General features: G+C 32.3%; 1 protein-coding gene across 1 annotated transcript in view; it reads left to right on the top strand.

Annotated features, from left to right (window-relative positions):
* Nucleotides 1-3,758: 3,758 nt before the first annotated feature.
* LOC138941603 (tRNA dimethylallyltransferase) overlaps nucleotides 3,759-18,246 on the top strand; it is an 84,622-nt gene continuing 70,134 nt past the window's right edge. Inside the window, exons 1-3 of the mRNA XM_070311432.1 lie at nucleotides 3,759-3,764; nucleotides 4,979-5,116; nucleotides 5,856-6,214. Coding sequence (XP_070167533.1) covers nucleotides 3,759-3,764; nucleotides 4,979-5,116; nucleotides 5,856-6,214 — 503 coding nt within the window. The remainder of the gene's footprint in view (nucleotides 3,765-4,978; nucleotides 5,117-5,855; nucleotides 6,215-18,246) is intronic.

Genomic DNA, 18,246 nt, shown 5'->3' with positions numbered 1-18,246 from the left:
CGCATATAACAGCGTTTATAATTAATTTATCATTTTATTTGTTTCTTGTCTTGCGGCTACTTAATGTATTTGGCTCTTATTAGCCTTTGTTATTATTGAACTATCAACAAATTATATTTTCTGAATATTGAGGATACACAATTTATTTATAAGTTTCTCTTTTAAAAAAAATCATGGATTATATTTCTTTTTATACTATTAATTAAAATATTAAAAATATATTAGTTTAAAAATATTATTACATTAATCAGGAATTTTTATGTAAAAAAAATCTTTACTTTTTCTTTCTAATTAGAATTAGTTATGTTTTCGTGTATATATTGCACACGTAAATTAAGTTTTTTTTTTTTTTTTTTTTTTTTTTTTTTTTTTTTTTAAACATATTGAACATATGAAACAACAATTTATGCACAAATACATATATTGCTTTATTTCTATTAATAATTTAATTATTAATGTGCGCAAGAGTTTTATTAGTTGCAAGGATATTTGTTTCAAACGGTCCTTCGATTGCTTAAATATCGATACCATATTTATTCGATTCTTTAACCACTGAACATAAAGTAGTTTGTCTTACAAGCGGCTGATGAATGAAGGCTAATGAAGGTTACAAACGTAACCATTCAAGATATCTCAACGTGTACCGGAACCGTAGAAACCTGTTTCATCGAACGCATCACGCATCTAACGGATTGCTAGGTATGCCGATTAAACTCTTCACGAAATCGATAGATTTCTCACTCCATCGAAGTCGAAAACTTTTTTTTCTATTTCGAAAGAGTGTGCGTCTTTAAAAGATTTAGTATTTAATAATTCGTCAAGTTAATTGTCGTCTGCACGGCAGCCAGTACTTAGCTATAAATGTATATCGTGAATTTCACAGTGCTTATAGAAATAATATTCGTTGACCTCCTTGAGCGATTTAAATATTTTGATATTACTACCACCTGCGGGGCTTTAAACTTCACATAACTCGGACAAGATCGTATTGATATGTGTGCGGAGCTAATTTGCTTATAAAATGATCGATAGAATCGATAATTATAAGTTTTTATATGGTAAGACCCGATATAATTTATCAATCAATAATTGGACTGGTTAGCAAAAAATGCCATTGGGCGCATCAAATAATTAAGGAATTTTTATTGGGGAGTCTTAGTATGTTGGAGAATGATTTCTTAGAGGTAGAATGTGTTAGCACGTGACTGATTCCGTTTTTACTTCGAGTATGTGTTATACAAGTCCTACAATCGTTCTTTCGCTTCCTTTCCTTTTATACCTTTGCCATTGCGTAAGCGAGTCACGCAGCGCCGATGGAACTTCGTTCGGTATAACCGGGCGTTTAATGAAGTAGGAAAGTGATTGAAAGTTCTATTGATCTTCCAAGCACGTACTTGACACGTACTCGGTTCTTCTTGAATTAAAAGAAAAGAATATAATTATTCCACAGAATACGTTTTCTCCAAAATACAGAAATATCGATGCGAGAGACTGCTAATTGATCGATTATCAATTAGATCGCCGAAATCGGTTCAAAGATATTTTTGGAATATCACACACACATTAATCTTACTGTCATAAAATAATGAAACAAATTTTTCTAAAATTTAATTCGTACAAATAACTCGATCATAGATTTATTTACATATTGAAAATGCGCAGTTCCATTTTTTTTTTAAATTTTATATTTACTTTCGCTGCAAGACATAATTATTATCTGCTGACAATGGACTATTTTTTGAATTGTATATGGTTGAATCATAATTATTATTAATTAATTCGTTATTAAGTAATAATCTATCTTATACTGGCACCTTCACATTGGCTTCTGGTTTTTGCAACCAACACCAAGTCTCAGCAGGACTTAGTGAATTTCGAGCAGCAGCTGTTCTCGATCGGTAGCCGATCACTGTCCTCGAAAACTTTGCCGATACTTCATACATATATTATGTCACTGTATCATTTTTCTTCTTGACGTTCCATCGTTGCAGAAGCAAATGTACAAGATTTCTTTAATCGAAACCCGTTCGAGCGAGGTGAAAGGAGGGTTAAGACACACAATCGCCTTCATATTTTTTAATTGTGCATTTTAAGTATGTTTCAACGACACGATATAGTTTTGATTCATTTTAGAAAAATCTAGTAAACCATTATCCAATTAATATATATACAGGGTGTCCCATTTTAAAGGACCCGCTCAAATATCTCAGAAACTGCATTAAATCGAAAAATGTTTCAAACAAAAGTTGTGTGGCTTCAAGGGGGCCATAAGATGGTGACAATGATTTGACCTTGGAAAATCATTTGAAGGTCATGTGAAGGTCAACTTTAAAATCTTAAATGGAAACCCCCATTTTTTATTTAGTACTCTTGTAGCTGACATCGAGAGCTTTCCAAAACTATATAATAAAGTATTTTTTTATTAAGTACTTTTTGAGTTATTTTATATTTTAATCTGACATATTTTGATATAAAAAATAAAATATTTCGTAAAATATTCAGTTTTCGATCATTTTACCGTAATACTTCTATGTACAGAATAATGAGACAAATTAATTAGTGCAAAGAAAAACAAATAATTGTTTAAAAAAATACATTGTAAATAATTTTCTTAAAAACAATTTTTTTTTATATACTAATTGATTTGTCTCATTATTCTGTACATAGAAGTATTACGGTAAGATTATCAAAAATTAAATATTTTACGAGATATTTAATTTTTTATATCAAAATATGTCAGATTAAAATATAAAATAACTCAAAAAGTACTTAATAAAAAAATACTTTATTATAGTGTTTCGAAAAGCTCTCGATGTCAGCTACAAGAATACTAAATAAAAAATGGGGGTTTCTATTTAAGATTTTAAAGTTGACCTTCACATGATCTTCAAATGATTTTCCAAGGTCAAATAATTGTCACCATCTTATGGCCCCCTTGAAGCCACACAACTTTTGTTTGAAACATTTTTCGATTTAACGCAGTGTTTCTGAGATATTTGAGTGGGTCCTTTAAAATGGGACACCCTGTATATGTTCAGCGATAAATATACATAAAGAATTCTACACATATAGTTACAGAATTTGCGGTATAGCTGATTTGCAGATAGAAAATTTGTCTCAACAATTGAGGTTAGACAATATATCATTTTAAGACACTGCTTGAAAAATAAATTGATTGAATTTTATTGATATCATAAATAGAAAAGTAAATTTGGCAAATTTTTTAAAGACTATATTGAGTATTGAGGGATCAATAAATAAACAGGAAGATATTGTCGCTTTCGCACTAATCGTGTTTATAATCATCACTATTTTAAAAATGGCTTCGTTAAAAATATACATAATTTACTTATATTTTTCTCGCAATACTAATATAGGAACTTCTTTTCACTTCAACATAAAATTTTTCTCTCCGTGGGAGTCATTCTGATTCACGCGTACAATGACCTCGAACTTACATATATATTTTGTTCTTTCTTGGAAATTATTGCCCACCCATGAATTCGCTTGTAAATACAAATTTGATAAATATTGTAATAAAGAATGCCGACATAGTTCTTTATTCGAATCATCGAGAACTGTGTTACTAGTACTTAATCTTATTAGCACTGTATTATACTAAACTGTTCTGATGTCACCTCGTGTAAGATAAACCAGCTTGTAACATTTGACTCTGAAAAATGATATCCAATTATATTCAATCGTTGTACGTCGAAAGATTATAACAATTTTGTACGCGTCGAAAAAATCGAAAAAGCATGATGGTATTTATAAGATTATTTTACACTAAAATAATGGCTTTCAGATAAATCTATATAAATTTGGCACTCTACTTTTAATAAATAAAGTTTTCATTATATGTATAAAATGATAGTATTTTGTTTGCAGTAACAATATTTTTCTTTGTAATTTATGTCATAAAAATGGAGAATTTTTAAAAAATTACTGTCACCCGACTTTAAGATAAAAAATAATCGTTGATATATCTTGACTTAGAATTGTTTGCAGTTATCTGTAGTGATTTTTCTTTCACTTGTAGTTGAATAGTTTAAAAGTTGTAACATATTTACAACAAATGAGTAATTTCGTCAATTTTAAAGATATCTCGAATCCGCTTGCGCCAAGTGTTTTAGAATCGTTTATAGTTTGTAATAATTGTATTTTTCGTTTTTTTGTTTTCTCTCTCTCTCTCTCTCTCTCTCTCTCTTTTTTGTCTATAATATTTTTGCGAATTTGAAATATCTTTAAAATTGACAAAGTTATGTTATTTATTTATTGTAAAGATGTTGTAACTTTTGAACTATTCAACTACAAATGAAAGGAAAATTACTACAAACGATTCTGACTCAAGAACATGTTAACGTTGTGTTTTTTTTTTTTTTTTTTTTTTTTTTAATCTTAAAGTCGGGTGACAATTATTTTGTAAAAATTCTTTATTTTTCACGACTTGAACTACAAACGAAAATATTGTTACTACAAATAAAATACTGTCGTTTCATATATTGAAAACTTTATTTATTAAAAGTAGAATGCCAAGTTTACATAAATCTTTGATGAAACTCATGAACGATATTTGAGCGACATCATTTGTATTATTAAATGTCTAAATCGAGAAGTCGATAAAATATTATAAATGGAGCTAATAAATGAATCGTGTTAATTTGTTAATTCAGAATTTTATCGGAAGCTTGATAAAATTTCTCGTTCCACTTCTCCACTTTCGTGATGCAGACTTTGACTCTGATTTAATCTGACGATTTCGCTGGGTAGCGGTCGCGCCTGCATTATTCGGCGCATTTATTTCTGGCCGTGAATTACACAAGCGTCGCAATTAAAGAAATTATTTGATTTGTCATAATTTTCTATTCATGCGTTATTTTCTGTCGTTACTTGCTATTTCATTACGTACTTGTAACGAACAATCCCGCCGGTTTCTCATTATATTCTTTTTAATTACGGCAATTATCCTGGCCCGCAGGTGTACAAAAGTCTGGACATTGTTACTGCGAAAGTAACCCCGGCGGAAAGACAGGCGGCACCACATCACATGCTGGACGTCATGGATCCGCTGACCAATTTCTCCGTAATAGACTTCAGAGACATGGCCTTACCGATTGTAATTTTCATATCGTTTTTGTTTTTGTTTTTTTTTTCACTTTTCAGAGATAATCGATGTTTAACGCGGCAGCTATCCTAACATATTACTAGAACAATGAGGATGATCGTATTTCATCGGTTACATCGATTACAACCGGTTATAATTAGTAAATATCTGAAGTATAATTCAGAGTTTACTGACACGTGAATTTGATAAGATAACTGAAAATTTAATTCAACGCGATAATAATAATTACCATAATAATTTGCATTTATTAATGTGCTTTGTACCTAGTTTAATGAGCACGGATGCCTTCGTATATGCTAATCGTAACATCTTTCGGAAAATAATATGAATAGGGAATTTGTATATCGTGATTATCGTAAGCAGATAAAATTATTAATGAGCGAGTCATCCTTCTCAGGTCGTGTTAATGAGAAACGTACAACGAATGCTTAATGAATCGTACATAATGAAAGTGATACTTTTTTTCTTCTCCTTGTTTCGATCTGCACATTCAACTTATTATTGGATATTAAGGATTGTAATTGCGATTGGACGTTTCACGCGCGACTTTACAATCACGATGGATTCGTAGCTCGGTTTGCGCGCGCGAAATTGACTTCGTAAAATAAAGATCTTGGATGAAGCCAATTGGAACGCCCCTGATCCTCGCGAAGACCTTGATACGATCATTAGCCACGGTCTCTCGCGCGAATCGCTCGGTTGTACTCTGTTCCTTTTCCTATCGGTATAGATAGACAACCTGGTGGCCAGGAGGAAACTGCCCGTTGTCGTCGGGGGTACAAACTATTACATAGAATCTCTACTATGGGAGATCCTTATAGCCGATCCGAAAGATCCGTCAATGCAAGCCGATTCAAGCGCGACCGATCCGAGCGCATCTATCGAGAACAGATCGGATGATCGATATAACATGCGGGTCGATGAACAGAATGGCGATGACGATGATAATGAAGCGGCACCGATGAAGAAGTTGAAATTCGACGCGAGATTATGCGATGATAGCAACGAGGAACTACATCGAAGACTGATGGAGATCGATCCGGAGATGGCGCGCCAATTGCATCCTAACAACAGGCGGAAAGTCATAAGGTAAGATCTAATTGTAATTACTGACGCCGGGATTATTGATTAGACAAATTTAAATATCAAAAAGCAAGAAAATTATATATTACACGAATATTATATAATATTAAAATTAATCGCGTAGATTAATGTGGTAGATCGATGCTTTCACATCGTGTTTTGTAGAATACAATTAAAAATGTATTGATTAGTTTCAAACTTTTTATCTCGCTTTTTATATAAAACAGATATTTAAAATGAAATCGACAGAGATCTATCTGAAATAGAATGAATATCGAATCTGCATCGTATTTTTGACTGATAAATAATATTATTTATCGCTGCGTGTCAAAAATATAAAGACGATTTGTTCTTGGTATCTGTGATACCAAGCATTTAAGGCTGTGTTCCTATATTCACTGCCAGTACTGAAAATCTATAATTTACGTCACCGTACACGTATAGATTTTCAGTATTATCGGAACGCGGCTTGATTATGATTAGCGAAGTTCAACCGAAATTCGCCACGTGGCCGGCTCTGTCATTACGACAGAGTTACTCGACATTCGGCGGTTGTTGTAATGCCACTTGTCACATTACGTTTAAAAATCAGAAGAAGCGTACATTAATCAGGTAGTCGGCGGTATCCCTGACGCATATATAGGCATTAAATTAATTCATTGAATTCATTAGCATTTTCCAACGCTGTGCAATTAAGTCTCAAGGCGACGATCGTAAAGTCTCAAAAACGTTCCGAGCTAATGAAATCATACTTCCTCGCGCCGCGATAAAATTCTGACCTACTTTCGATAACGGAATGAAGTTAAAGCTCGCTTCGGTATCGGTTTGATATGCATCTTACTTCGATAATAAAAATTGAATCGATTATTGCGGCAAAGATATTTTTCATTGAAGGAAAAATCTTCCAGAAATGTAGTAAATCTATCGAATTCCCTTTGCGTTACGTAATACAAGAAATTATGGAAATTTTGGAAGATACGTTCAGCTGTGCTAGCCCATAGCATTGTGAAATTTAATTCGAAAATGAATTGATAAAATTCAGAGAGTAACAGATAACGACGAGTTAACACCTGAATCGATTTTGCGTTCATAGCCATCTTGTCGAATATCCAATATATTTGAGTTTTTTTTTTTTTATTATTATTATTATTATTATTAATTAATGAACGCTTTCTTCTTAAACCATACAGCTTTAATATGACACTTGCAATTCGCTCAGCGTTATCTGAATGGAATATCGAAGAGAATGTTATATTACACAATCGATTTATAAAATTCTGGTTTAATTTTGGCGAACAGCTTGGAACGGATCTTGGCTCTGATATAAATAAAGTCTGTGAACTAATTAATGCCACGCGCTATTGTTCCCGGAATTGAATAATTAATTAATTGATCGATGCAATGATGTTGCAGATAAATTGAATTCTGCCATTACGAGCAGTGCTTATGCTAATATTAATGACGTTCATAATTTCTAAGTGTTTAAAATCTTGTCAGTAAATTTCCTTTGCCTAAAGATGAATCTGTAGGATATGAAAAGATATTTTAAACATGTCTTAAAATTAAATAATTCCAAATGAAATTTCTGGAATTTTTCATAGTAATTAAAACGTTCCTTGAGAGATTATTTTTTCTCCAAGAAGTCTGAAAATATTAAATGTCAATATATGAAAGACACACTCATATCCAAGATCATCTATGACAAATTAGAATTTTGGTTTAAATGATGATAATTGATTAACAAATTTTTAATAAGTAACCGATCAATTTTCTATAATAGAATAATTTTTATTATATTTAGCTCTTTTAATAGATACACTTTCTAATTGCAAAATATTTTCTCGTATTAATGCATTTCGCCATTCCATAATGCGTCAACTTTGGCATTTTATTAATTTATAATTTTCTTCTTATTAAAAATTTTTTTTATTTATAATTAAAATCTTTTTTAGTTTGTTTTGAAATTTATTTAAATTGTCTCGACTTTGGCATTTGATTTATTATAAAAGAGCTTTCAGTATTATCTTGTTTAAGCAATCAGCTGATAGCATACGTCAGCAGAATGTAAATGTATTGTAATATAACTATAAAATGGTAGGACAGTGGAGAGTCACTTTAAATCTTTATTCATCATGCTTATTATATGTAATAAAATATAGATACAGATTAATGCCGTAGGATATTTAGGACAAAACAAATAATGAATTTCTGCGTCATCTGATACTTAATAAAAATTAGCTATCTGTGCGCAATGGAAAAGAAGTTAAATATACAATATCCAAATAGATGTTAAGAATAATTTTCTTTTCTTTCGTTTGGAATGTAACTTATGCAATTATTATCTTTGCCATTCAAATGATATTTAATTTATATGTATAAAGCTACAGATTTTACAGTTTACGTGCTTATGTAAAATTGAATTCGGATAATTTAATACTCTTTTTAATTTTGTGGCTTACGATCTACAATTGTAACTTTGCCAAAATTATTTACCTATTTAAACTTTTGTGTTCAGAGATTCAAAACTTTTTCAGGTTTTTTCTGACATTTTATATTAAAATTATAGTCGTAAGAGCTGTAATTTTGATATTCATATATTCAGTGATACGATTAATTTTGATATAACAAAAAAAATATTATAATCATATATAATTATGATCGCGTAATTCTAAATAAACTTTTACATATGAATAATTCTCGTTTCGAGACGCGCGTGAATTTGATGCAGAAAGGAGAGAAAGAGATCCGGTTTTCGCCGAAGTTTGTTGTAGGTTCACCTGTTACTTTGCCGGCGTTTTTCGCAGAATCGCGAACTTATGAAGCTACGTTCACAGTTACAATAATTCGCGCGGGTCCGGCAACGAACGACGCGATCGAATCCCGAAGCGTTCAAACGCACATCTTTCACGCAATAGCGTCATTAATCAAGCGAGAAATCTTCTTTCCGCGTTATACGTCACGAGTAATTGAAATTACTTCATGTACCCGCCATCTTCGATTAATTATGATCAACGGTCTGGCTGCGACTAACACCATCAATGAATGTCGAGACGGTAGAATGATGCAACATCTCCCTCGTTCCTTTGACCTGACTTCGACTTTTGTGGGATTCGCGTGTCCAGCTCCCGGTGGATCGTACACAATTGGATTTCCTCGGTGTGAATGCGACATAGCCGCGCAAGTCGATCGACAATGGCCAATTAGAGCAAGGTAGAGCAGAGGAGGCAAAGCAGAGCAGGGTACGTCTTTTGGGCAACTGTTACGCTTTCACAGTATGGCTACCAATGGCAGCTGCGCCTCGGAAGAGTACCACCTTTTACCTTCGCGGCGGCCATCCTGCACACTTGCGTCTCGTGCATGAAAAGACGTCGAACCCTATAGAATATTTTTGATCGGGTTGGGTTAGGTCAGGCAAGGATCCCGTGCGTCGCCAGCTGTCGTGTCTTTCTTCCTTTATCCTGTCACCTCGTTCAACTCTCGGAGGCTTCAAGTTATATTTATTCGCTGTGCTTCCGAAGCACTCGAATAACGAGCGTTCAATTAACCTTCCGCTCACTTCTTTACACGACCAATCGCATCATATAGAGAGGTTGCACACGAAACCTTATTATTAAGAAGTATGATTTTCTTATAACATTCATCTTTCTCACTACCATCAATCATCGTGGCATATTTTTTGACGTATCTGGTGTCGATATTCATTTGATTTATTTCATTTTATTTTTTATTTACAAGATTATCGTATCATCTTAATTAACGTGAAACAAAAATAGTTTTTGCTTCTATTATTGTGTAATATTTGACATATTGATCTGTTTTATCAACAACCTGTATATATAACATGTTTGTCGATTGATAAAACAATGCAGATTAATTATTTATTCACCGAGAAATAATTTATTTGTCTCTTTACGAACGTCTTGTGTGTGATTAGTTTCATTAGTAATTAATAGCGGCTTGAAAAAGGATTTTAGGACAAACGTGAAATATTTATTCCTCGTGTAGTCTCATCATGTCACCAACCAAACTCAATTCCCTTGACGCTTTCTTTACGAGGGGCCGACATTATTATTATACTACAAACGTTAAAATATTACGAACATCGTCCCTTGCAATTTGCACTTTAACTTTTTAACACTCTCTATGCGTAATAATATACATTTTTGGCACATTTTTTAGAAACTGGGTGGATCGATACGAGAATATTTTTTCCTACAGAAAGTCATATAATAATTAAACTGTAGCAATTCTTGTTTGCTTCGATGCACGATGCGATAAATTGAAATGGAGCTGACAAACTGCAAAATTATTACAGAGCTATTTGAGGGGAATATATCTTCGTATATTTCTAAAATTCGAACGATCCTTTTTATGCTTTACGCCAAAGGAAAAAGGCACTCATAAAGCTTAACAGCCTTGTTCCGGAATATTTTTTCTTATGTATCGCCTTGTCATCGTCGCGGCTCGTAAAAAAATCCCTTCCTTCTTGCATCGATGTTTTTGATTGTCAATAAAGTGATAAATTTCATATAAGTAATTTACCTCTTAAAATCTTTATTTATTATAGCAGTTTTTTTTATATAATCAAGGCTAATTACAAAACAATCATTTATTTTTAAATTAATCTTACTTTTTATCTCTTTATTTTTTTGCTTTATATAAACTTATTTTTTTGTTATATATATATATATACAATATTTCTTAAAATACACTTAAAAAGGCTTTTTTATATAATTAATAATGTTTCTGAATATATCTTCAATGTATTTTTTACCACATCTTAATCTTAATGTACACAATTAATTGATATGATGGAAGTAATTAATATATCAGGTATATAAATATGAAACCGGAATTTTTGTATAGAAAATACACGTTTATTGTATGAAAATGATAAAAAATATTTTATTCAAAGTATTGCCCATTGCTAGCTATACATTTTTCCCATCTCTCTGACAATTTGTGGATGCTACGCCAAAAAAAACTGTTGCTCCTTTGAGGCAAACCAGTCATCGAGCCATTTTCGTACATTTTCATAAGAAGTGAAGCGCCGCTCGGCAAGTGCGTGTCCCATCGATGCAAATAAGTAGTAATCGGATGGAGCCAAGTCTGGTGAGTAAGCCGCATGCGAAAGTATTTCCCAACTAAACGCCTCAATCGTTTCCTTGACAGGTTTTGCTGCGTGTGATGGTGCATTATCATGAAGCAAAATCATTTTGTGTTGCCTTTTTTGATATTCTGGTCGTTTTTCACGCAAAGCTTGATTCAAATCGATCATTTGTTGTCGGTAGCGTTCAGTATTAACGGTTTCGTCAGGTTTTAGCAGCAATTCGCTGTCTTCAAACTTTTTCGGTGGTCTTCCACGTTCTTCGTTTCTCACGTCAAAATCGCCACTTTTGAATTTTATAAACCACTCAAAGCACTGTGATTTACCAAGAGCATGCTCACCGTAAGCTTCGACAAGCATTCGATGCGATTCTGCAGCAGTTTTCTTCAAATGGTAACAGAAAATCAATGCTGTCCGCAAATCGTAGTTTTCAGGCACAAAATTCGATATGTTCAACGCTATTAAAAACCATGCTGTTGTATGAAACTTGTATTGTTGTGAGTTGAAAATCTTTATCAGATGTCAAAACAAGAAAATGGCGCCAATGACGCGGTTTGACGGTAACTACATTGACAGCTAGGGCCATCTATGGGCAAATTCCGGTTTCATATTTATATACTTGGTATTCCTTAATCTTTTTTCTTCATTAGAGGAGAATTTTATTCACATTTATTCTGCCTGACAATTTAAATCGTGTCAGGTGGAAATAATACGAATTTAAACGCGCTCTTTTTGGATCACAACACCGATATCGATAAAATGTGATGAATGTTCTCTCTATTTAGTAGAACGACGAAGAGTCTACGGTTTCGCTCCTTTCTCTGACTTCGGTGACACGTCGACAATATCCTCGTCTCGTACGCGAACGTACGTGAATATACGTGAAGCGTGAAAATCACGATTATTCATAAAATGGCCATCAATTTGCCGAGCGTAAAACCAATGCAAGCATGCTTATTGTTTATTGATAGATATATCGCGCACGACGAGAATTTTGTGTATGTATTATGCAAATTTGTACAATCAATCTTCTCTTAACAAAAATGTGTGTGTCAAGACATTAATAATATTGAAATTATAAAAATATTGATTTTTTTTAGCTATTAACTGACAAGTAATTAAATTACGATTACTTAAATTATGGTAAAATGAGAATCGCAGAAGATGAATATGGAAAAGATACAATAATTATTCATACGGTATTTTTTTGAAGATACTGAAATTGTAAAGTTGTAAAATTTTAGATGAATTACTCATCCGCTTAAAATAGTATTATCTAATAACAAAAATTTCTAAAATGCTCAACTTTTAATTTTAACTTAATCAGTAAAAGAAAAAAAAAATAAATACTTTGCCCTTTTGTATTAAATATAATTATTTAATAATATGTTTCTCCTATCGTAGGCAGAAAAGGATTAGCTGAAAAGTTAATTGACAACAGTCTGTAAACAACATATTTGTAACATTATTATTTAAACGTTTAACTCCTTCCCTCGATTCTTCCGCTTTTTAATTCATTACTTTTCATAAAAACTATCGATAACAGTAGCTTTTTTTGTGCACAACATTGTAGAAAACATTTCAACGTTATGTACTTAGCAGGCACAGACGGCTTTTCTTATAAATCAAAAGAGTCTGGCCGCGCAAAATTGCGACTTGAACCGAGAAGAGCGGATTTTCACAAGGTAAAGACTGTAAATCAAACTTAGTTCAGCAAGCGTATGGTCGGTATGGTTTCTCTGATCCGCATTTCAAATTACAAAAACCATTGGCTTTTCCTAAGGTTGGCGATATAATTTAATATTTGTGGAGCAACACATACAATAATATTGCAAAATTATTATGCAAGATATTAATAATTATGGAAAAAAGGTGATGCCTCGTTGTCACATTCTCTTATATTTCTTAGAATATTACATAAAAAATATATATTGATATATTGTGTGTGTGTGTGTGTGTGTGTGTACACACACACACACACACACACACACACACACACATATCCATATATACATTGTCTCATTATTCTGTACATAAAAGTATTGTGGTAAGATTATCGAAAATTGGATATTTTACGAAATATTTAATTTTTTATATCAAAATATGTCAGATTATAAAATATAAAATAACTTAAAAAATACTTAATAGAAAGATACTTTATTATAGTGTTTTGGAAAGCTCTCGAGGTAAGCTACAAGAATATGTAATGAAAAATAGGGAGGAGTTCCATTAAAAAAATTCAAAGTGATTTTTATATGACCTTGACGGTGCTATTCAAGGTCATACTAATATTATTATATAATGCGCCACTTGGAGCTCTACAACTTTTGCATGAAACATTTTTCACGAAAATGCGTTGTTTCCTCAAAAAACAGCTAATACGGGCACTCTGTTAAACCCTATGTACACACACACACACACACACACACACACACACACACACACACACACACACACACAATATATGTATATATATATATCTTATTTCCTTTATTTTAATAAGAGAAACATTTTTTTAGAAAATGTGAAAAGATCTAAATTTATGTTGCAACTTCCATTTTGATATTAATCAAATTAAAACCATGATACGTAAGAGAGAAATATAACTTAATCATACTGACATATGTATGCAAGTATATTATGTTATACTATATTATTATCTTATATTTTAATTACGTTTTCTCTCTTTTTACATACGCATATACTTATGTTATATAATTACATAATGTAATTCTCTGGAAATAAATAAATGTCAGTTATATAGAAAGAAAATTAATGAGATAATATTCCTCTGTATCCTTGCACGCATTGCAATATAACACTTAATAACATTTTCTGTTAAGACGTTAAAGCGATTTACTCTGTTAAAAGATAACGTAAGTATACGTACGTGTAAATAGACACGACTCTATGCTATCTCTTTTCTCTCTCTCTGATAATTATATTTCTCAAGAAATTTGAGCGCAAACGTGTATTAATTTTTGATGAAAATCACGGTTTCGTGTACCAAAATTTCTTCAAATAATCTTATTTCTCAGATTTATATGTGGACATGTAAAAAGTGCAAAAAATAATTAAATAATAATGTACCTATTTTATCGTACATATTGTTTTATTTATTGTATACCGTGATTTGAGCAACGATATTTTTTTTATCATAATCGCTCGTGAAGAAACTTTGCTGAATAAGTTGCTAAGGACAGTGTAGCTCAAGTGGGCGCGAGGAATATGTATATCTTCAATAATTGGCGTTTGAGGAATTATCTCGAGGATAGTCTTCAAGCAGCTTCGCAATTCGCATTTCTGAGTTATCCCGCGATGTAAGCGATCGGGATACAGAATTTCTTCTCCGCGCGTGCACGCGAATAACGGGAAGAGAAACGAAAGAGCGAGCCTGTTTTCGCAGTAATACTAATTTCACTGAATCAGCACTCGAGATAAGCTACTTGCGCGGGGCCATGATTTATGACCGCTCCTAAACAAATTATGTAGATCGCGATATTTGATTAGCGGCGAACACAGGGAGCGCCGTAGTACGAGGCCGATATAGCGCCATGTTTATGGCGCTGATAAAGCAACGCCTTAGCCCCTTTTTAACGTTTGATATTTATTCGGATTTGTTTGACTTTTGTTTCGCGAAATTTCTTCGCAGCCGTCCTCTCTTCTCCAATTCGCCTAATGTTCTTGTATGCATGTACATATAATGACATTACGATCGATCTTGCCAGGCAAAATTTTGAATTTTTAGTTTGTAACATATGCTTTAGGATGGTGCAAGTATAAGTATGAAGCAAGTGTTAAATATGATAACATTTGTTTATTTTTTATATAATATATTGATATACAGGGTGTAACAGAGAGCCCGTATCAGCATTTTTTTTTTTTTTTTTTTAAGGACACAACGCATTTTCGTGAAAAATGTTTCGTGCAAAAGTTGTCGAGCTCCAAGTGGCGCATTATATAATAATATTAGTATGACCTTGAATAGCACCGTCAAGGTCATATAAAAATCACTTTGAATTTTTTAAATGGAACTCCCTATTTTTCATTACGTATTCTTGTAGCTTATCTCGAGAGCTTTCCAAAACACTATACTAAAGTATTTTTTCATCAAGTACTTTTTGAATTATCTTATATTCTAAACTCATATATTTTGATATGAAAAATTAAATATCTCGTAAAATATTTAGTTTTCGATAATCTTACCGTAATATTTTTATGTACAGAATAATGAGACAAATCAATTAGTATAAAAAAATAATTGTTTTGAAGAAAATTATTTACAATGTATTTTTTTAAACAATTTTTTTTTTGCACTAATTGATTTGTCTCATTATTCTGTACATAAAAGTATTACGGTAAGATTATCGAAAATTGAATATTTTACGAAATATTTAATTTTTTATATCAAAATATGTCAGATTATAAAATATAAAATAACTTAAAAAATACTTAATAGAAAGATACTTTATTATAGTGTTTTGGAAAGCTCTCGAGGTAAGCTAGAAGAATATGTAATGAAAAATAGGAGGTTCCATTAAAAAAAATTCAAAGTGATTTTTATATGACCTTGACGGTGCTATTCAAGGTCATACTAATATTATTATATAATGCGCCACTTGGAGCTCTACAACTTTTGCACGAAACATTTTTCACGAAAATGCGTTGTTTCCTCGAAAAAAAAATTGCTGATACCGGCGCTCTGTTACACCCTGTATTAAGTTCTTAGAATTTTTCTTTTTGAATGAGAATTTTGATGCATTTATTTGAGATGATGTTCGTTGTATTTTAATTTAAATTGTGCAAAACTTTTTTTTGTTTATATGAATATTTCGTTTATATGAATTTATCCCAATATCTTTGAAGAAAGCAGAGAATGATTTCATCTTGTACCTCGTAAAAAAATTTCATAAATCCTTCCAGTCGTTTTTTAATGAACCTAGTTCTTCGTCGCGCGATATGGGCTTAAGACGCGAATAGTAAAGGGAATGTGTCTTTATCGTGGCCGGTGTAACACCATTGACCCCGCCGCTTTAATAAAGCAGCGGGTTTTCGACTCGATCTGTCTGGACACGCCCAGTGATCCTTTCACGCTCCTTTTCCATCTCCTCGTCTCTCCTCACCCGCTTATCTCCTTCTTTCTCTTTTTCATTCTCTTCCTCGAGCTCTCTGGCCGGCGCGCGCGAAACAAATTTCGATCATACTTCTACTTCGTTCAGAAGAAGATACTGCTACGCAGCCGCCGCCGGGGATCTTCGGAACGCACGAAGTTCCGAAGTAATTAAACACAGGTATAGTTTAGGTCGTCTTCACGAAAAAAAAGATTATATACTTCATCTCAGACTCGTAGACCGAGAAATTTCGTACCGCGTGTGGCTCGAGTATCGTTCGCATTGTTAAAAAGATACAATTTTAATAAAAAAAAAGCTGATAATAAAATGATATTACATTGAATGCGAGTGATTCTCTCGCATGTGGATGATCTGAAAAATTTATTATGTAATCGGCATTACAAAGAAAAAAAAAAATATATATATATAGTATTAATCTTTATTTTAAACTTTTGCGCTAACGATGAGCTATTATTAGAAAAAGATTTAATATTTTTTGTTCTGTTATTCTTTAAAAATACATGAGCATTATTATTTCAATTCTTTGCTCAATTTTTCTCATCTAAATTTTTTTTTTTTTAATTCTTTATACACGTAAAGTTTTTAAGTAATTCTTTTTTTCACCCACATCTTTATATCATCCTCCCCTGCATCATATGCGTTACTACAGAACGTCTCTCAGACAATTTGTTTGCAAGCTCTTTAATCTTTTCCATACATCCGAATTCTTCTCACCGCTCCTTTTAAGCAATATTCAAATGCACGACTCTGCTTCAGGGATGCGCGCTTTTTCGCGATATAAATCGCCACCAAATATTTCACCATTTCGCTGGCAATGCACTCCGAGCCACAACTACAAGCCGTTCAGGACAGACCGCAAAAAAAGGGAATGAGACTGGACGCACTCCGAAGAAGGAATAAGGTCCAGATCGTTCGAGGAAAGTGAGGAAGATATTCCGGGCGCGCTCCGCTGAGACAGAGCCTTGCAATCACTGTTTGAATCTTTGCCAAGTGTTGCCGTCGCGCACCAACCCCTCGATGACTTCTCATGGTCCAACCAATCTCGATAGCTTCTTCGTCTTCTTCGACTTCAATCTGACGGTAGTAATCGCGCGCTTTATCGGTTCGTACATCGCTCTGCGGTAATCTGGTTAAGGGGACTAGGCAATAATATTTGTCGAAAATGAAGTTTCTTTTAGGAAATTTATTACAAAAAAAAAAAAATTACTTAAAATTGAGAATTGTCCTTTAATAAAATGTTTATCGTAAACTATAATTTTTTTTTTCATTTATTTAAGAATATGCATAAAAATGGCGCTGCAGATGGCTGATCGAAAAGGATTTTTAAATAAGTGATAACTTAAATACAGAAGTTGAAAAAAATTGAGCATGTTCACAATATGTATAATTTCGGACTGAACCTCTAAAAAGTCTGTACGAACTTCAGTAAAAAAAAAAAAAAAAAAAAAAAAAAAAAAAAAGTGAAGAAAAACACCCGTTTTTCGACGAACTTTTTAAAAAAAATCGCCATTTTAATCGCTTGTTTGATTTTTTTTCTCTCAAAAACTAAAGTTTGTACATATCTTTTAGAGATTTAATCCGAAATTATACATATTGTGAATATGCTTTATTTTTTTTCAAGTCGATTTGAGTTTCTGTATTTGAGTTATCACTGCAAAACTTATTCAAAATTTTTTTTTTATCAGATATCCGCAGCGTCATTTTTAATGCATATTCTCGACGAAAAAAAAATTTTTTTTTAGTTTATGATCCTAATAGAATATATAAATATATAAATAATTTTGCTAAAGGACAATTCT

The sequence above is a fragment of the Polyergus mexicanus genome, unplaced genomic scaffold (assembly GCF_030449975.1).
Source record: "Polyergus mexicanus isolate NDT 795.1 unplaced genomic scaffold, iyPolMexi1.0 SCAF_19, whole genome shotgun sequence".
Lineage (NCBI taxonomy): Eukaryota > Metazoa > Arthropoda > Insecta > Hymenoptera > Formicidae > Polyergus > Polyergus mexicanus.
This window is presented reverse-complemented; position numbering and strand designations above follow the sequence as displayed.